The sequence below is a fragment of the Zingiber officinale genome, chromosome 4A (assembly GCF_018446385.1).
Source record: "Zingiber officinale cultivar Zhangliang chromosome 4A, Zo_v1.1, whole genome shotgun sequence".
In the NCBI taxonomy this organism is placed as follows: Eukaryota; Viridiplantae; Streptophyta; class Magnoliopsida; order Zingiberales; family Zingiberaceae; genus Zingiber; species Zingiber officinale.
In genome coordinates, this window is record NC_055992.1 from 78,020,694 (window position 1) to 78,042,148 (window position 21,455).

Consider the following 21,455-nt stretch of genomic DNA (forward strand, 5'->3'; position numbering starts at 1 on the left):
GAGATCTGCAGGGGACTAGCAACTGGAACTCCCTCCTGACAGCATCAACCTGAAAATAACAACAATGGAGGCGGGGTGAGTCCAACACTCAGCAGGTACAATTGATATGCAAAGTAAAGAAATAACACCTAGCACTAATCATGCGTACAGTCTCCTGATAAAGATAAAGGTAACTACAAACCGAAGAAGACAGGAGAGAATCTGTACTAACCAGGACCCGGTAAAAGGACAAACAGTCCGAAAGGTATAGAAGACCTGTATGCATGTCAATCAAGGTATCCAAGCAATGTGCAGCATATAAGTGCAACAAACACAAACACAAACAATAAATGCATCATGCATATGATGCCAATGTCATGGTCACCCTAACGCCACCACTCACAACAACAAGGGATCGAGGGTAGGGTGACAACCGTGCACTCGCAACACTACTCCCGATGAGTGATCGAGTGGACGGGATGCTGTCGGAGTACATACTCCTACCCCAAATCATAAATGGGGAGCGAATGCTCTCATCTCCCAGACACTATGACGGGAGGAATTCTAACGTACATGTCACACACACTACCCATGAGCGGATCAACGAGCACCGAAGAGTCAAACCGACGTTACCACCGTGTCCCGCTACCCACGAAGGCCACAACGAGCACCGAAGTTGATGAAACCGCAAAGTGCTCGACAATAAAGGAGCAATCAATCACTCAGCATGCAATCATGCGAATGGTGCATGTCACTAAACATGGTAATATACTAAACCAATCTCCGGATATATCATAATGTGCACCAAAGCGAATGAATCATATCAAGGTATCTGATCCTATAAGGTATCAAACCTAGGTCCTGACATGGTAAAATATGGTTATATCACTACCCATGAGCATGTGGAATCAGGTACATATCCATACAAGATGTAAACAAACAATCAATCAACAGGTAGCAAGTATTAGGCAGTGATTAACCGAAACAAGTAAGAAACACAATTAATGCATCTTGTTAATTTAATTACTAAGCATATCAAAGACAATAAGTCAAAAGTACCCGTCTCCAATCGAAAAGGATCGTATCCAAAACAGATCCCCCGTCAAGACACCGTCTCGAATCAATATCCTGTAATAAATCGTACAGTTTGGCTAAGTTTAATTATAACTAAAATAGCTAAACCAATATATTTTCTTCAGGAACCCCAATTGAGTTTAACTAAAAATCAATTAGGATTAGTTCCATTAACCCTAACCATTCTACTATTCGATTTCATTAAAACCTACACATGAATCCAACTCTCTACTTCTTACCTCAATTTTTCTTCAGCCGTTCTGTAATGGCAACAGAACCAATCAGTAATGAGATGACTGGAATTGAGGAAACCCCAATCTGCAAACCCGGTCAGAACCAATCAACAACAGCACTGATGTTTCAAACCACAATAGAAACCCTAGGGAGGAAAAGGGAGAACCTCGGGTCAGCAATGAAAACCAGGGCACAATGAACAACAAATCAGAATGGTAGCGCCGAGGAGATGGGTGTCGCGGCTGAGGCTAGGGCACCGACGAAGGCAACGCTGAGTGAGTCTAGGGCTCGGGTGCCAGCACAGAGAAACGGCCGATGATGGCTCTCACAGCGTCGGCATCGGGCAGAGGAGAGGGGCACGAAGCAAGGAGTCGGCTAGGAAAAATCTCGATGGCTGGCAACCGGAGATCGGCAAAGACCCATCTAGGGCTTGCTTCTTCCGTGCAGAGGGCGACTCCGAGAAAGAGAGACAAAGCCGGCGGTGGTGCTCGGGTGGAGAAGGCGCAGAGAGGAGAGGGGTTCGCTCTTAATCAAACACCGGCGAGGAAGAAACTGCCGGGCCGGCGGTTAGGGCCGGCGTCGGGCGCGAGAGAAGAAGAGAAACGCGGTGAGGGCTGCGGGTTTTGGCGAGGAAGAGAAATAAGGAAAATGAAATAAGAAAAAAGTAAAAAGAAATTTATAAAAGAAACAATTCCTCGCTTAAATGGGTAGCCTAAACAGGCTTTTCCGGGCCCTGTTTTTATCCCCGTCAACTCGTCCGTACGAGCTCCGAAAAAATTCCCGAAAAATATCCAAAAATTCCGGAAAATTCCCTTATTCATATTCGCATATTTTCGGTATTTTACACTGTACCTTAGATTGGACCCGACCCCGGGCGGGGTTTGGCTCGGACCCGGGCCGGGCTCGTAACCGGGTCAATGGGCTGGTTGCCTGTTGACCCGATTCGCCGGGTCGAACTAGAACCGACCCAGCAAGTTGCCGGGTCGGTTCCGGTTCCGTTGGTGCAAAACTGGTGGACTGTCGGTTTGGCCTGTCGGTTCAACATTTAATTTTTTTTTTTACCGGCTTGAGCCGTCGGTTAACCGGCGGTTCATAGCCGTTGGGAGAGGGTGGGGGTTTTTTTGGGGTATTTTTCTCAATGGTTAGGATCATTTGACCATTTTTTGATCAATGACTTTGATTTAGTGTTTGTTACTATCAAAACTTTATAAATAGAGAGCTTATTTGATCATTTTCACACACATATTCTCTACTCTTAATCTCAATTTTGTATACACTACACGCTTTCGTTTCCAATTTTCAATTACAATGGAAGGAGGCCACGGAGTGCGTTATCTCGAGCTCGGAAGGGAAAGAAAATAATGAATCCGCGGGATGAGGACTCCAACATTCAATCCACCAATGATGAGATCAAGCATCTTCCGAATCCGACACCCGAAACACAAGAAAGTACCGATGCAATTACTTTTAAGGTTCGGGAACTTCCTCCTCTAAAATCTTTTATTTTTACTAAACATTTTGAGAAGGTCACTCTTCCGTCGGGGAGAAATGCATGCAAAATGTAAGCATTGTAATGCTTCCTACAAATTCCAAGCCGACGACGACTATGGGTCATTGAAACGACATGTAGAAATGAAGCACCCGACGGAATTTGGACTCGACCATTCTCAAACACAATTATCAAGATTTTCTTCAACTAGCGGTAATACCGATTTCAATTTATTTTTATATTCGGATAATAAATTAAGAGAATCGTTAGCTAAATTTGTTTCCGCAGAATATTTTTCTTTTAGTTTTGGATCTAAATGCACATTTAAAGATTTTTGTAAAGAATATCTTAATTCATGTGCTAAACTTGTTCCTAGAACTACACTTACTCATACAATTAAAAAATTAGTAAAACAAGGGAAAAAGAATTTAATTGATGAAATTAGTAAATTAGATAATAAAGTTTCTTTATGTTCCGATATTTGGAGTGATCATTGGCAAACACATTCATATATGAGTGTAACTTGCCATTGGATCGATAACTCTTGGAACCTCCAAAAAAGATTGTTAGCTTATAGAGTTTTTGATAAATTGCATAATGCTCATAACATCACACAATTATTATGTTTAATTTTAGAACAATATGGCTTAACTCATAAAATATTTTCAATATCATTAGACAATGTTAGTTCCAATACCACTTGTATAGATGATCTAAAATTTGTTTGTCAACATATTATTGGCGGTTTATTTTTTCAAATTCGTTGTGTATGCCTTGTTTTAAATTTATGTGTTCAAGATGGGTTAAAAATTTTAGAAAGTTATATTAAACCAATTAGAATTATAATTTCTTATTTATGGTCTCATCCATCTATAATGAATAATGGGATAGGTTTTGTGTCCGGATGAATCTTGTGTATACAAGAAGTGTGATAGGAAACGTGGTAATATTTCTTGTACTTCCGAACCGTGAACCAAACCGTGAACCGACGATTCCGAACCATGAACCGTAATCGTCTTGGGCAGTTAAGGTTAAGAGTCGACTTACCTGAAATTGTCGAACCGATGATTCTGAACCATCGAACTGTCGATTCTGAACTGTGATCAGGTCTATCTTTGATAGACCTCTGAATTGATATTACATCAAAAATGATTATCTTTAGATACGTGTATTATTTGCACTATTTTTGTTTGATGATATATAATTTATCTTTTATAAAAAAATATCAAATAGACAAATATAATATTTATTTTAAGGTGCTTATATTAATATATTTAATCATCCCTCTAGTTATTTTATTATTATTATTATTATATTTTTTCCAGATTCATGGTTAGACTTTTGATGTATAACTAAATGAAGTGGAGTTTTATTGGAGAACGCTCCCTGAAAAGACAACCTTAAAAGTGAAGTAAATCTAGTTTTTTTTTTTCAAATAAAATTTACATATTTTTAAGAAAAATACAGTGAAGAAAAATATAAAATATCTCACATAAATTATAGTAAAAAGATAGAATTCGTAAATCTTGTTTTTTTTCAAATAAAATTTAAAGAAAAATACAGTGAAGAAAAATATAAAATATCTCACATTAATTATAGTAAAAATAGTCATCCGATCATTTATGCAAAAATAAATTAAAAAAATAAGAAGATAAATTAAGAAGTATGTACAAAATATCCCACACAATCTATTGAGGATTGGTGTCACAAATACTCAATAAACGAGAGAGGGTACGCATTAAGACTATTTCCTCATATTAAATCTCGCTCTCAGATTAAAAAACGCCCACGAGTTCGCTCGTGGTCTTCCACCAGATTAAATGACACTCCATTTTACACTTCCAAAGATACCCTTCTTTGTACCATTTCGTCTACCTGCAAACAAAGCGGGACCTGTCTGCGTGCCTACGAATTCATCTTTGTGTTGCAACCGAGGGCGTACAAGAAGAACGGAGGGAGAAAGAGATAAAAAGATGGGGCTTCAGCATTCGTCAGGTCCCCAAATCTGTTCCGCTCGTTTTCCTCCTCCTCCCCACCTTGCTTGAACGGTGGTTCTCTGGAGGGAGATCTGTTCATCGCCGGGTGCTTCGACGTGGACGGCTAATTATGGTTCTCGATTTCGGTCATCGGAAAGAAGTTGTCCAAATCTGTTGTTAGCGTTTTGGTAATGGATCGCTCTTGGATTTTGGTGTTTCTTTCGTTTGTGTGCATCTCCAGCGCTGCTAATGCCAGTGAAGGTGACGTCGATCCGCTCTATAGGTGGGCTTGTTTCCTTCGGGATTTTTTTTTTCGGGTCCTCTATTTTGCCGCTGCATTTTCAAAGTTATCATTTAATATGTTACAATATCTGTGATCTTGAAACGACTTTCTTTTTGTTCAATAAAAGTTAGGGATTTCAGTTCTTTATTAGGACCAGTAGGCGTGGTTATTTTTGGTTTGTTTCTTCCTGGATGATTGGATCCTACTTCGATAATTATTTGCAACGACATTTACTTTTCATTTGTCAAACTTGTTAAAGAATCTTTAATGAATTATAGACAAGAGTTGGTTTAGTGACCTTGAATGTACTCGGAAAGAGTTTTTGGCCTGATTACGAGACAAGTCTTTGTTGGTACGCTCTATATATTACTCCAATCTTCACTATAAGATTTCCACAACGTGTGGTTTATACGGTATCATGTGTTTCGATCCTTTTCATTTAAAACATTAGTGCGGACAATTTTTATTCATGCATTATTATTTATGTTCCGGTACCACTACTTTACTTTCTATCCTACAAGCCACCTCGGTAGAATAGATGAATAATCTAAGGCATCCATTGATCACAAGAAATCAAGAATCTGCTTGGACTTTGAAGATGGCAGGTTTTTATTCCCAAGCGTTCTATTTTGGAATAATGCCTAGTCCACCTTGTTGATAGGTATTATTTGCTTGCATATTTGCCGTAGGTGATGAGAAAGTGCTTGGTGGACTAGTATTTGTTAAATTGAAATCCTGCAATACCAGAATTTGAAGATTCAATTTTTTTTTTTCAACTTTAGGATATTTCTTCAAATAAGCTGTTTTATTTTTACTTTTTAGTGGCATTACCAAGATCAGAGTCAAAACAAGTGCTTCATTTTCTGCATTGTAACTTCATATATAGTATTATTAATGATTACTAAAAATTTCAATCTATAGTGCATGGTAGATGCTAGTCAGTAGCAATTTATAAGAACGATGAAGCTGACAAAGATTCTATGTAGTAATGACAAATGCTAACGAGAGTTATTAAGAAAATTTTGCAGGCATTGTTTTAATCATATCTTGGCCAAATTCTCTATCCTACAGGCCTGATTGGAGCCACCTAGATGCAACAGGGAATGCTCCTCCCATGAGGACAACTATTGTAAAAGATGAAAAAGGCTCCAACATCTTGAGAGAAGTAATACTTAAATAGGAAGTAGGCTTTGGTCAGGGAAAAGAAGAATGCTTTTTTTTTTTACATCCAATGGAGAAGAGGATTGGACTTTTATGGGTCCAATTCAGGAAAAAAAAACTAGTGTTAAACTGCACCATATAAATTGATGAGTAGCTTGAGACTTCACTAAAAGATAAAAGAAGTAAGAAAGGCCAACACAAGATCCATGTCATATACTCCATCAAATTTCCTGTTAGAACATGATGCACATGGAAAGAGTTTTGCATTTTCTCCTATACACACTCAATTAGTCTTCCATCCCACTCAAATCGTTTCCCACTTAGATGGTTAATCCTTTTTGTCCATTTGTTTGGGAGTGCCAAATTAAGGAACGGTAAGGGGTATAGAGATGTTGGCTAGGTGATATATCAATTTACAATGCAGAGGCACTAGCCTATGCTATTATGGCAACATAACAACCTATAGTGTCAACTACCATTTCATTATTCATTTTGGTATTAGTAGGGCTTTTATCTATAAGATGTCTGTATAGGCTTTTGATTAAATGGCAATACTTTAATTATTAACTTTTATATACTTGTATTTTTGCTTCATGTCATTTAAATTTGAGTTAAAATTGGTTCTAATTTACATTTTTTAAAATTGTGAAACAAGTTTTCTTTAAATAAAGGGCCGGGGTTAGGATCAATTTAGATCGGTTGGTGTGGTTTCTAGCTTTTGGTTGAATCTCAATGAGACATTGTACTTGTTTTATCTTGAACTAATACAGCTACTTGTTTCAAAACCTTGCTTAGTTATTCCAATCATTTTGTCCATTCTTCATTTTGATACTTGGATTCATCTTTTATTCTCTTTGTACACATGTTCGACATATTATGACTTGGACACTTGACATTACTTTTGATCACATATAATATTCAAACCAACTGTGTTGGTGTGGTATACTATTTGAGTCTAAATAACATATTTCTTTATCAATGTAGGCTTTTCCTATCCCATTGCACTTTAATTTGATCAGGTCATAGTTATATCCGTAGTTTATTGATTATAAATGGTTGGAATTTGGATAATGAGATTGTTAGTGCAATCTATTTCTAGGAAGCTTAACTTAAGGGAAAGGCTGGTGATACAATCATATTTGAGTTGGATTGGTTTTGATGGACGTCACGTAGAAGTGAACTCATGGTAGATAGAAGTTCTAGAGAAGTGAACTCATGGTAGATAGAAGTTCTGGAGAAGTGAACTCTTGGTTGGTGAAAGTCCAAGTGGTCTTGGCATATGAAAGTCCTAGAGAAGTGAAATTTTGGTAGATGGAGGTTCCAGACAACTCTTAGCAGATGAAACTTGGGGAGGAGTGAACTCCTAGTTGGTGGAAGTCCAAAGGTATATATGGAAGTCCTAGAGTGGATTCTTGGCAAATGGGATTCCCAAAGAAATGAATTCTTGGCACATAAGAAGTCTTGGAGATAGAACTCCGATGGATGCCAAAGATCATCTACGTGTCTTAGGAGGTACTGAGGTTGGTGACTCAGTTCGATTAGGACCCAAAGACAAATTAGCATGAAGACATGTGAGATGAATGATCAGTCAAATGTATTTTGACCTTTGCGTAGAGGTTTTCTACTTAAGCGTCTACTTGATCAGGGAAAGAGTGTTAGGTGTTCTAGATTGAAGTCGACCAATTTGCTTAAGTTTAAGCCCAAGTTGATGATATAGTCAATGGATTACTTGTTGTTTGAGAACAAAATGAACTCTGTTTGGTTTGAGTGGAGTAAATGGAAGAAAATGTGACTGAAGTTGCCTATGTCGATTGTTGTGTTGACTAATATATACTTTGAAGTTTGAAAGCCAACAAGAATGGTTATATGACTTTGTGTAGGATAAACTTGTGACAAATGATATGAGTAGCTTGAAGGTACTTAGAGTCAACTAAAACCTTGTCAATGGTGAAAAAGTCATAGGTTTATCCATGTGAGTCAATTAATGGTTCAAGCAATTCACTGATTACACAATCATCTGAAGATTCAGTCACAAAATTATCTAGATCAATCAACTGATGGCATAGAGTAGACTTATGACATAGTCACCAGAAGAATCTGTAATGATCTGGATGAGGTCACCAATTTAAAGACATGTTCACGGATCAGGAGATCGAATGGAAGAAGAGTCAATTGGAAGGCAGTTGAGTCGATTGATGGGTCAAACAATTGACCTACAGAAAGTTTGAGTTGATTGGCTGTGTAACTTTCGCTGTGGATAGGGGTTCGAGAACCATGAATCAGTCCACTAGTTGGGGCTATTCAGTTCAGCGAAGACACTTCAAACTAGAGATCATTCAATATCATTCATCACATCTAGTGCTTTGTTTGTGCACCTACTTACTGCTATTTTGCCATGCTACATTCCAAACCAACAAAGGCTCTTCAGGTTATTCTATTTACAATTTCTGTTGTACTTCATTTCTCATCTGTAAAAGGAGGCTTTATATTTCTGTGTGTGTGAGTGTGAGGTTTCTTCACTTTTGGAAAGGAAAAGTAACAAGTCATAGGCTGGAGTAGGAGCTTAAGGTTTTTGAACCACATAAAAATATTTGCATTGTGTTTGTTGTTATCAAGGCTTTGCATTTGCAAGAGCAACAAAAAGAATTTGAATTTAGAGGTTGCATCTATTCATCCCCTTCTTGACGCATGACAGTCGCAACAGAAATTTCAAGTGGCATGGAAAATGAATAATTTTAGTGCCTAGATATCTTTATGCTGTCACTTATTTTAAATTCTATTGAAGTAGATTTGTCTAGGGACTAAATGTGACTAATTTTTGTTCCTTTCAAATCTTGTACATCTTGTAAATAGTGCAGAACGAATGAGAATAACATCTCCTTTTCTGTAATATTAAATAAAAGTAGCATTAATTGAAGTTGAATCAAATAGGTTAAATTCAATTAAGTCTCTTATGATCATGTTTCTCCCTCTTCTAATTCTTGTTTATAATTTAGATTGTAGAGACATGTGGCCTATTGGAATTGCATATACTTGTTAACCCTTTATATCACCCATTCAAATACTTGAAGCAACTATATCCCTGGGTACTTGGGCTCCTTTTTGTTATGTGGAGGCTTTGAAATTATTTCTTTCCTTCAACATAGTTGCAGTTATAAAAGCACAAAATTGATAGGTGGAAAAGTGTAAAAGTTTAGTAGCTGGATATTTTATATCACTTTCTTTTTTAAGAAAGTGAAAAATGAAAATTTCAATTTTTGGTTGTAACTTGATGTGTTTCTTCATGTCAGGATATGTATAGAACAATGCGGGAAGACAGGAACTGTTGGAGCCAGCTCAGTTCAGCACTGCCAGTTTTCAGCTGATGGTGTACTTGTTGATGGTCCATGGTATATGCAAGAACCCTTATATGTTCAATGGAAGCAATGGAATTGTAGGAGTGACTGTCAATACTTTTGTATGATGCAACTAGAAAAAGAAAGGGAAGAACTTGGTCTTAGACCTGTTAAGTATCATGGTAAATGGCCTTTTAAGCGTTGGTCTGTGCTTCAGGTAAATCATTCCACTGAATCAGAGTTGCATGCCTTGCAGTAAAATAGAAAGCATTCAGTAATTGGTAAAGTACTAACTGTTTTTATGGATGCCTATAAAACTTTCTTATTTCTTTTTATTTTAGGAGCCTGTCTCAGCTATTCTATCTGCATTAACCCTCATTATTCAATTCAATGGGTGGTTATCTTTTTTTCTCTTATCATCTTACAAACTACCACTTAGGCCCCAGAGTGGGAGGACATATTATGAATTCACTTGCTTGTGGCATGTATATGGGTTGTTATCACTGAACGCCTGGTTTTGGGATGCTATATTTCACACACGGTATGTATGATATTTTTTCCTCCATTGTGAGTCAATCAGAAGAATAAGACCTACTTTTTTTTTAAAAAAAATATTTCCTCCATTTTTTCTGCAGAAGTTTTGATTTAACAGAGAAGTTGGACTATTCGTCATCTGTGGTTCTACTTGGTTACTCCCTTATTCTGGCTATATTTAGAACCTTTAATGTGAAGACGGAGGCTTCAAGGGTAATGGTTGCAGCTCCTTTGGTGGCTTTTCTGACGACACACATCCTGTATATCAACTTCTATGAATTAGACTATGGTTAGTGCTCATCTGTTGGTAAACTTCTTTAGTAGTCATTAATTGTCGAATATAATCTCACCTTTGGGCTTTCTCAGTTATTTTGATTGAAGTTTCAAAAACAACAAATCTACTCCAAAGTTCCAATTTGATAACAAGTCAACAAATCATTTAAAATCTATTGGCCAGATTATAGATTGCTTTGTTGGTTATGCTATGCATACAAATTTCCAATGTATCAGCCCATTTAAATTTAATCTACTTGTTTATTATGAGGATAGATGACTTTATCTAGAAGGTTTAGCTTGGTCTAACTTTGTTTACAAGATTGGATTTGATAAAAGTAATTGGGATGCTAACTGTATGCTTATTGTGCATTTGAGTATATTGTATGTATATGTAGCTGTGCTAGTGAAGCAAATTAAGATCTGACTGAAGACTATTTAGTGAGCTAGAATTTCTAAAAGAACATTGATTGTGGGTATAGATTAATTATTTTTTTGAAGTGTTATATCCTTTTGAATGAAATGGTTATGGTTTAACAATAAACGCTTTGTTATTCCTTTTAAGTTTGCATTAGATCCTTTGACAGACTGTGCTAGATCGTGTTAGAATCAATTGATTTGTCAGAGCTAGATCGTTTCTGTGGTACTCTGAAGAAGCTTTCCTTGCGATCGATGATTTTGAACAATACATGAGTGCTTATATGCATTGACCATTTCCTATATTCATATGCATGATCTAGTTGACAAATTACGAGTTAATAATTTGTATACAACACCAAATTAGAAAAAGGAAATAAGCAAAGCATGTGATTTTTGTCTTAAATTGCAGGGCTTAATATGAAGGTGTGTATGGTGATTGGCATTGCTCAGGTTTTGCTTTGGGCTGTCTGGGCAGGGGTAACTCGGCATCCTTCACGTTTCAAGCTTTGGGTGGTGGTTGTTGGTGGTGCCATCGCCACCTTTCTTGAGTTGTTGTATGATTTTCCACCCTACAAAGGTTATGTTGATTCCCATGCACTATGGCATGCCACCAACATCCCTCTTGCATATCTTTGGTGGAGCTTCGTTTATGAAGATGCTGAGTTCCGAACATCGGCTCTCATAAAAAAGACCAAGTAAGAAGCAGGATAGAACTTGGAAGTCCCACTGCTCACTGATTGAGCTGTAAGTCTGGTTTAGTGTATTTTTCCTTCTCTCCTAGTTAATAGTTGATTTTTTTTCCCACTCCACTCGGTGGTTTCTATTGCCCTTCTTGTTTTTGAATCGATATAATTGGTGGAATTACTTCACGACTCAACTTGGTTTTGCACTTCATTTGCCCTTTTCTTTGTGGCAACATAGTTGTGTTTTTGCCTTTTAAATTGACATTGGAAATAGACTTTCTTAGCATCGTTTCTCAACATCGTTGGCAATGCTTGCCACACAGTAGCGTTGAGGTTGGCAAAATTTTGTTATTGCGCTTGTTGTTTTTGAATTGATATAGTTAGAGGAATTAGTTCATGACTCATCTTGGAGTCGTACTTTAATTGCCCTTTTCTTGCAACAATCAGTGGTTGTGTTTTGCTTTTTAAATTGACAATGGAAATGGCCTCTGCCAGCATGGTTGGCAATAACGTCTTTGTAACAGGCAAGTGTTGAGGTTGGTAATTTTTGACGTGCTATGCGGCAGCAAATTCTCATGGGTAGTCAGAATTATATACTAGTAGTTCTTACACTACTCAAGTGCGGTACCCTAAACTAGTGTCTAGCGCTTAGGCCACCTAAGCAGGGATTATGCGTCGTTAGGTGGATTCCACGGTGTCAACATATATGATATAATAAATCACATTCTATAACTCAAACATAATAACATTAAATTTAAAATGAGTTCAAAATTATACAACTAATAAAATATCATAAATTTATTTTATTTCTCCATAATTTTCAATGATTTGTTCTTTTCGATATAAACTCAATATTATCATTGTAATCCTCCTCTTCTTCTTTGGATGTAAAATTATCTATGTCAATTTCTCTCACTCTAGAGCTTTTGTAAAGTTGTCCGATGAAATGACTTTTCCAAAGGATTAGGTTTTGACCAATCTTTAATTTAATCCCTTTCAAGTCGCTCAGCTGAGGAAAGAGTAGACAATACATTTTTTCTTCAAATTGATTTCTTTAGCCCTTTAACTCTTTGATTTCTCCAAAATGTGAGTTTCTTCATTCACTCTATGAAGATGAAGTTTAGTGCTAGTCATTAGGACAAACCAATAAATCGATTTTCTTGTTGGACCAAAGTTTAGGATTTATAAAACTTAATGTCAACACAAAAAAAAGTTGTATTTTAGTTTTTTTAATTGGACTTTAAATTTAAAAGCCTAAACTAACAGAAATCATGAAAATCCTGTACTATTTCTTGGCGCCTACTACCTAGGTGGCCACCTAAGCCGAACACTGGTACAATAGCAATGAAGGCATTGTTGGTGATAATAATTTGCCAAATGAGGGTTTAGCTTACTTATAGAGAAATTTGTTTTTTATCTCAATTCCGCCAAGTGAACAATACATATATGGAATTCTAATGCAAGTTTTGTTATATGAGAGATTTTAAGAATAAAGACACAACTAACTGTTGGGGGTAATGCAAACCTATATAAGGGGTCATCATCCATGCATCCATCAACAAATGTTTTGTGCCCTTATAGCCCAACTGGTAACTATATGGCAGATTTATAGCATTATGTTTTGTCCATTACTCTAAATTATATCTACCTAGTTTGATTTTTCCAAATATATATTTTTAAGTTCTTGTAATTCCTATCTATTGTTGGGCAAGGAGCTGCTAGCGTTTTTGGATTTACTTGATGGTCGATTTATGAGAATAGGCTGTCCACTTTCGGGACTAGTTAGACAAAAAAAAAAAAAAAAAAAATTGTAATTCGTGTCTATGCGATATGGCTATAATCTTTCAATTTGCTTTTCCTTCCTAGTTCACAAGCTCTTACTGTCTTACAATTATTTGTACAAACATATAGGATTCTTCTCCCATTATATCCTCTGATTAATACAAGTATTATATGTTGGGGAAATGATTTCTCGTATGTTATTTTGACAGGTTATACTATAGTTTAAAATAGGCATTGTGTATTTTATATGGATCATTAAGTATGTAGGTTAGTATTTGGAGCTCAAGAGGATTTTGATGGACCCGAGGACAGATCTCACTAGGAGTTTGATGAACTCAATGGGATCAAGTGGTGGACTTGTAGCTTAGGTGGAGCTCAATGGATTTAAGGTCTAAGATCCTTGATCAAGGTGGTGATAGGATGGTTTATTTTCAGTGCACAATGGGGGTGAATAGGTGCAATCCTATAAATAAAAATTCATTTTGATTTCTATTGAAAATATAAGGCTTTTACAACATATTAATTTTAAACTAAAATAAATATAACAAATTAATAATACTCGTACAAAAATATTGCATGGTTCTGACCATAGGTTCTATTCTGTATTCTACTGACATTTTAAAAATTTCTTATATTGAAAAATCGACTCCTTTTATGAGGTAAAAAAACTCATGCAAAACAATAGAATATAAATTTAAAGCATAAGAGAAAATTTAATAATAGAAAATGAAATGTAAACTTTTGGAGAGAACAATCTCCGTGTATGTTGTTAAGAGCACTTTTATGTATGAACATACGACTAGGAAATGAGACTTTTTAGAGCATGTGAATGATTTAGTTAAATACAAACCATGTGTTTCGAAGTCCTCTCAATCCCCTATTTAAAATTGTAGTCTGCATTATTTTAGTCAACTAAAATTGTTTCCAGTTGATTGAAATGTCAATCTTGAAAGTGTTGTGCATTCATGCTAGCTTAGTTATGTTAAACCAAATGTTTGATGTTTGATCAAAAGTATATAGTTGATTTAAGTACTTAAGTTGGGGCTTTAGGGAATGAAGTGCAACTGATTCAAGGTTGATTGAAACTTAGTTGTGGATGAAGTCTAATAATTGTTGAAAAAGAAAAAGTCCTTAGAGTTGTCAGATGGGTCAATTCGTGACGGGGCGGGGCGGGGCGGGTCGATCCATGACGGGCTAAGCATTTGGTGGAGTGGGGCATGCCGATCCATCAACTTAGCGGGTTGAGAAATTTCCAACCCAACCCAATTCAAGGCGGGTTGCGGTTTTGGCGGGTCAACCCGCGAGCCTATCAAAATTTTTTTAAAAAATTAAAAAAATATTTCATATTTTCAACGTTTTACTTCGGAAAAGTTTTATCAATCAAATGTATCCATAAATATGTATTTTAAATATAAATGAACGCAAATGAGTATTTATATTGGATGAAAAATATTATTTTTATTTCAAAATTATAACAAAGAAAGACAATAAAATTTGACTTACATATGTTTCTCAACCCGCGGGTCAATCCAAGTCTGTCGCGGGCCGACCCGCGCGGGTCACGGGCCTAGATGGGTCGGTCCGTGGTGGGCTTGGATTGATAATATTTTAATCCAATCCTTTAAATTATTTGACGGAGCGGACTAATCCGACGAATTCAACCTAAATTGACGATTCTATACATATTGACAAATGTGCCAATATGGAAGTCTTAGATGAAGTATTATTGGATGCTTGAAAATTGAAAATCTTAGTAGGTCATGATTTATCGTACCAAACAAAAATTGAAACCTCAAAGGCAAGACCTGTTAGTAGAGGAAGTCCCAAATTCTAGTACAATCAGATCCTAAGAAACCATGATCAATTATAAGTTTTGATATTTGGATAGAGAATTTAAGTTACGATTGCATACGTATTTGATATGTATATTGTGTTGGATCATGAAGTGGCCAGGAGGGGTGAATATACGTTAGTTGCATTCGAGTATGTTCATCTTTTTTCATGCTTCTACTAGAGTTAATATCCAATAGAAAAACAATATACTACAAGAAAAAAGGTCTATAATGACACACATAAATGTCCTTATAGTATATTTTTGGTGACACTTAAGTTTTAGTGACATCACCGAAAAACGCCCTATAAAGTGATGTTGTCTTAGACCTCCTCGCATCCTTGACATTTTATGATGTCTGTATACAATATCAATGCTAACTTTAAAAATATCACAATATAGGGATATATCGACAGTCAAAAATGTCAGAAAAAAAATCATATTTTAAGGACATTTATAAATGTCACCTAAACTAATTTATAATGCCATAATAAATATCATTATAATAATTTATAAATACATTAAAAATTATCATTAATTTTTATTTAGTATAAATAACTTGAATTCAATATTTACATATCATCACAATTCATTGACCATCTAGAATAGAAAAAATTACAAAACAAAATTTAAAGGACTCATAGATATTTTTATTCATCCAATACTCATTTGAGTCAAATTTACAAATGCAATACTAATGATAAATCTTTTACATCCAAAACAACCTACAAATACACTCAAAATATTAAATTGTAATACTAACAAAGTCTTGTAAATTAAAAACTCGATTAGATGGATCATCTTCAACCATTATATTGATTCATAAAAATCCAAGTACCTGTCACCTGCAAATACAATGTATATATTTGTATAAGTGAAATAAAACACCGAAGATACAAAATTAATAAAAATAGTTCAAAATATATATATCATACCAAACGAGAAAAATGCAAAGGATCATTCCATATGCACCTAATAGTAGTCTTCACTTACTGTTAACTACAAACACTAAAGAAAACAATGAAAAGTTTTTGTTTCCATAACAGTATATGTGCACCAACAAAGCAAACATCATTAGTAACAAAATAAATCAACAAACTTTACTTGTCAATCAACACCAGTAATCAGTCCTCTCATTATCACTTAAACCAATTAGGGAAAATGCATACTACACAAACTTAATAGAGCTGAGTTTATTCACACTTCTTTAAACTATCAACCTTAACTCCAATTCTACTTGAAATTTAATGGATAGGCGCATACATAAAGAAATTGGTAAAGCTTTGAACTAGATATATAGACTACTTTGACAAACATAAAAGAGCACGAAAGATTGATACCTGTACTTTATGAACTCTACCAAAAAATAAATAAATAAAAAGAAAAGCAATAAAAATAGTGCTCGTGCTTTAAAAACCCTAGCTAGTCTTGAGAATTTCTCCACTTCAACACACAAGGATATATTAGAATTGGCAAAAAGTAGTAACAATGTTGGTGATATAGTAGTAACAATGTTAGAGAATACAATTGCACCCTGAAATTTTGACAAATTGCATTAGAAGAGTAATATGGAAAAAAAATATTTACATAGTTTTAAAACAATTGCATAGTGGTCTATGTAATTACTTTGACAGGATTAACTCTATCATGTGCCGAATTATCCTGCATCCTATCATATCTGTTCATGTGGTGAACATCAAGACCTATTCCTTGATGCTCAATTAACTCTATCATGTGCCGAATTATCCTGCATCCTATCATGACAATTCTGAAGCAGGAGTTATTCCTTGATGCTCAAAGTTGTGGCAGGTAAAGCAAATTCTAGCTGAATTCAAACTCTTTGCAGCATATATGTCCCAATAAAGTGGTACCTAATTTTTTTTAAAAAAATCTGATTACGTTAATAAACCATAGATCTATAAAGCTAAGGTCCATTGAATTTCACTAGAAATCATTGACCATCAGACAACACGATTTAAGAAGATAGGATTTGGTCCATACAACAAAGGTTGTCTGCCAATCATGATAATGGATTATGTCAGGCATTTTCCCAGCTTCATAGAGCAACTCAAGAAAAGATAAAGAGGAAGAGAAGATAGATAAAATCTTAAAAATCTTAGTTTATAGTAAATGTATTCTATGCGTATTGTATCACCCAAATACTCTTGTAGCAAAAGGGATATATTACATCATCGCATTAAACTGACACAAATATTTTAGCATCTTTGTGCTGATCCATAATATTTCAAAGATGCAACATGAAAGGAAATTTAGAACAAAGTTTTAACATCAAAATTAAATCAGCAAATCTACATGTCATCATCTTCTTGAATAGAGAGAAAAGATATAAACTGTGTGATAATACAATGAAAGTGATGATAAAACTAAATGGTGAAAAATAATAGTCACTTAGCTACCTGTTATTGGAGTACTCATACAAGCGGCCGTGGGCGGAGAAGTCGATTAGTGCGACGTCAGAGCACAGACAATTCATAGGTTTTCTTGAGCAGCCCATTCGTTCTCTTGCAAAAGGTAACATGACGACTTGTGATGTTCTCGATACACTTGATCTCAATCTTTCCTCTGTACATGATAATTAATTCACTTTTCTCCATGTGCATGATATCAAATCAATTCATATATATGACATGTTGTAAATATAGTTAATGTTTCTCATAGAATATGTTAACTCAAAATAAAGTTATAGCTATCTGACAATATTTTCTTTAGTAAAACAACAAATGTAAATTTGAAAATGATACCACTATAAAGTTGGTAACTTACAAGATTCTGCCAATAATGACAATGTTTAGTGCACTTTTCCTTCTTCCACGAATGAAGGTCAAACTTCTCCTTGATAAAGGTTTGTGAGAAATTCATATATTTGCATAACGATGAAAAGACCCCAAGCATGTCTCAACTGCTCCATTCACCTTCCCATCCATATCAATTTTCCACAATATTGTGAGATCTCGCTGCACCACAATATCATTATCTAAGAATAGAATTTCGTGCAGTTTTAGGTACGTCTCAGGTAAGTAAAACCTTAAATGGTTCAGGCAAAGAAAGGAGGCATCAAGGAGAAGGGAGAGGTTGCGAGCTAACTCAATGAAGACCCGCATCTGCTTCAAGCTCTCTAGATTGAGATGTGCGCGTACGAGGTGTAGTCAGAGGCAACGGCGGCGTGGTCTCCACCTACTTTTGTATCAGCTCCACTCGCGTGTTTAAGGCGTGTGATCAGAGGGTCAACACCGATCGCAAAAAATGGAGGCCATGTAAGTACAGATCTGAGGCCGAAGATGACAATGATGACAAATTCTACTCCGTTTCGGCCACCACCGGCACTGTGGCGGTGGAAGGGAGGAGGATAAATAATACCACGGTAAAGATGCCAATGATGTGGAGGAAGAAGTGTCGCATCGCAGAATTACGCTTGGATCTTCAATTGGAGATCGCCATTTTGGCTAGGGTTTGGGGATCAACTTGTGGAGAGAAATGAAACCAGAGAGAGAAGAAGAGATCCTCCCTACTCGCTGTGGAGAGGGAAGACGAGATCCTCCCTACTCACCGTGGAGAGGGAAGACGAGATCCTCCCTGCTTGCTGCGGTGCTTACTGCGGAGAAGGAAGAATCTGCGAAGAGCAAAGGTGTGAAGAAAGGGAAGAGGAAAGGAATGTTTGCGGGAAAGAGATAAGTCTAGGTTAGTGAAAATAAATAGAATGAATTAAATTGTAATGACATTTATCAATTTTGTCACTATAGGTGATCTAATAAGATATTTTATTTTTATAAATAATTTTTTTTCATAAGTGTCATTAAAAAATATTTATAATGACATTTTAAATTAAGTGTCACTAAGAAAATATCATAATAGACATTATTTCTAGTATATATAACAACAAACTTAAAACACATAAGCACAAGCATAAACCAACAAACACGCACAGACAAACTGATTTATGTGGTTTTGCGGGGTTTTAACTCCTACTCGACAACCTGTGAACAGTCAGTGGCTTACTCCTATAATCCTCTATTCTTAACTCTTTTGGTGATAGAGAATCTATTACAAATTTATCACTTACAATAGCAACACAGATACAAATGAATATTATGTAGTACAATATAATAAAATGATTACATAAATGAGGTCTTCCTCTTTCTTTAATAATTTTTTATAATATATATATATATATATATATATATATATATATATATATATATATATATATATATATGGAAACGATAATATTTTAGAATCTTGTTGACTGATCGTCCGCTGTCCTCTAGTCAAATAATATACATTTCAATTGATTATTTGTCCTTGCAATAGCTACTTCAATAATTAATTTATTTTGACATTAGCTGTTTGATCTTATCTGTCTAACTGACCTTGCATTAATTAATTGTCTAAGCTATTACGCTGTGAAACAGAAGTATTCCAGCCATTGGCTTCCTAGCCCGAGTCGCAAATCAGTCGACTCAACTATCAATTGATAGAATTTTAATAATAATAATAGAAAATAATATCAAATTAATTTTAATTAATTAAAATATTATATTTGACATCATAATTAAAATAAAGATCGACATGAATTAAATAATAAAAATAATATTTTCATATCTATTATATTCATTATTATGTTTATAATTATATACTATATTTAATTTTTTTATTATTATTTGGATAACTTGTATAAATAAATCTATTAATTTTAATAAATAATAACTCAAAAAATTAATTTTCTATTATATTTTTTTTTCTTTATCTATCAGTTTCAACATGCTATCAGAGCTATATTCTTTTCCTCTTAATTTTTTTTGAATTTTTATTACAACAGCTACAGAAATTTTTATATGTTGATTTGATATTATCGTTTACAATGTGACAACCTCGATAACTTCGACGATGGTAATAATAGCTTCAATAGAATAGCCTAGTGGTTTCAAGTGTTGATGATAATAACTTCGACGATGGTAATAATAGTTCTGAAAGCTATAAAAGGAGTCATAGAGGCTTCAAGTGTTGATGAATTATAGTTAATAATATAGGATTGATGCATGTTAGGGGGGGGGGGTGAATAGCCTAGTGGTTTTCATGTTCATTTTTTACAAATTACAGAGTAAGACGCAGTGGAAAGTAAAGAACACAGAACAAGAATATTAAGATTTTTTACTTCGTTCGGAGCTTGTGTCGACTTTTACTCCAAGGACCGCGATCATTGATCACTTTCATTGGGCAACAACTATAGTATTATAAAATCTTTACATGTATTGGTTACAAAGATGAAGCTTACAAGTATTGCATGAAATGAAACTAGTTACCGACGACTTAGAGAAATCGATCTTCTGGCTTGATCGTCATTGTGGTAGTGTTTAGATGTTTTTCGGAGTACGTGCAAGAGCTTAATTTGTTCTGAAAGGAATTGTGTCGAAGTGCAGGGTCGAGACCTCATTTTATAGCAAAGCTAGACCTGATCCATATCCACTAATTTCGGGATCATATTTGACTCGACGTTGATCAGTCGATTGATCTAGCTGTTCGGTCGATCGAACCTACTAAACCCACCTGACTTTCCATCCAGATGCTACTGCTTCAGATGAGTCTTCATTCGGTCGACCGATTCCACTTTCCTCGCTGGCTTATCTGGTCCAATCAACTCGGTCTGATTGAGTCAACACCTATTACAGTCGACCGATCCCTTGGTCGAGCCTTAGCCGCAAGCAGATCTGATCCCCGAGGTTCGGTCAACTAATCAAGGCCGCAAACTACAACCTACAAAATGTTAGTTTCCTGTAAAATAGAGTTAGAGAAATAGACAAATAGTATAAAATATAACTTTGACAGCCTCCAGATTATCTGGTTCTGACTTTTGGATTTCACAGAAATCTTAAGTTGAACCGATGCCTACTGTTCCCTTTTCAAGGAACGCATCCTCACCTACTCCTCTCAGGAGAAATTACCTTTTGCCAAATCGGTCCTCCAGGCCATCTGGACTTTTGTCAGTGTTCGAGACTTCAGAACTTCATGTTGAATGTTTGTTCCACAACCCGCCCAGACTTTCACCTGGTCCGCGACTCCTAGGATTTTCACATAGAGTCATCGACTCTTGGATTTCGCCTAAAGTCCTCGACCCGTTAAGATTTCTCCCAGTCCCGTGGACCGGGACTTCGTTGCCTAATCGTAGCTAGAACTTCCCATAACCTAGGGTTATCTCCCCCTAGAATTTTCCACCTTCCTAGAATCCACTAGGACTTTTCTACAAGCTCATTTACACTTGTTAGATAATAAAACAACTTAACTTTTGAACCCTTTTCCATTATCAAAACATAGATTTGATCGTCTGGTGCTCCCTGCACCAATAATTGTTGGTTGGTCCTAGCAAGATCGTACCGGTTACACTG

At 35.6% G+C, this 21,455-nt stretch overlaps 1 protein-coding gene and 2 long non-coding RNA genes across 3 annotated transcripts; 1 reads left to right on the forward strand and 2 right to left on the reverse strand.

Annotated features, from left to right (window-relative positions):
- The first annotated feature begins 4,709 nt into the window (after window positions 1-4,709).
- LOC121970014 (post-GPI attachment to proteins factor 3-like) lies at window positions 4,710-11,724 on the forward strand. Its single transcript, XM_042520401.1, has 5 exons — window positions 4,710-5,035; window positions 9,487-9,748; window positions 9,873-10,072; window positions 10,167-10,354; window positions 11,168-11,724. The coding sequence occupies exons 1-5, from the start codon at window positions 4,944-4,946 to the stop codon at window positions 11,455-11,457; spliced, it is 1,032 nt and encodes a 343-aa protein (XP_042376335.1). The 5' UTR covers window positions 4,710-4,943; the 3' UTR covers window positions 11,458-11,724.
- A 3,958-nt stretch (window positions 11,725-15,682) lies between these two features.
- On the reverse strand, window positions 15,683-16,052 carry LOC121970016. Its single transcript, XR_006108813.1, has 2 exons — window positions 15,990-16,052; window positions 15,683-15,899 (listed from the first exon to the last, which is right to left on the reverse strand). It is a non-coding gene; the product is annotated as an uncharacterized LOC121970016 (long non-coding RNA).
- A 1,442-nt stretch (window positions 16,053-17,494) lies between these two features.
- On the reverse strand, window positions 17,495-18,759 carry LOC121970015. Its single transcript, XR_006108812.1, has 3 exons — window positions 18,100-18,759; window positions 17,839-18,029; window positions 17,495-17,637 (listed from the first exon to the last, which is right to left on the reverse strand). It is a non-coding gene; the product is annotated as an uncharacterized LOC121970015 (long non-coding RNA).
- Between the last annotated feature and the right edge of the window lie 2,696 nt (window positions 18,760-21,455).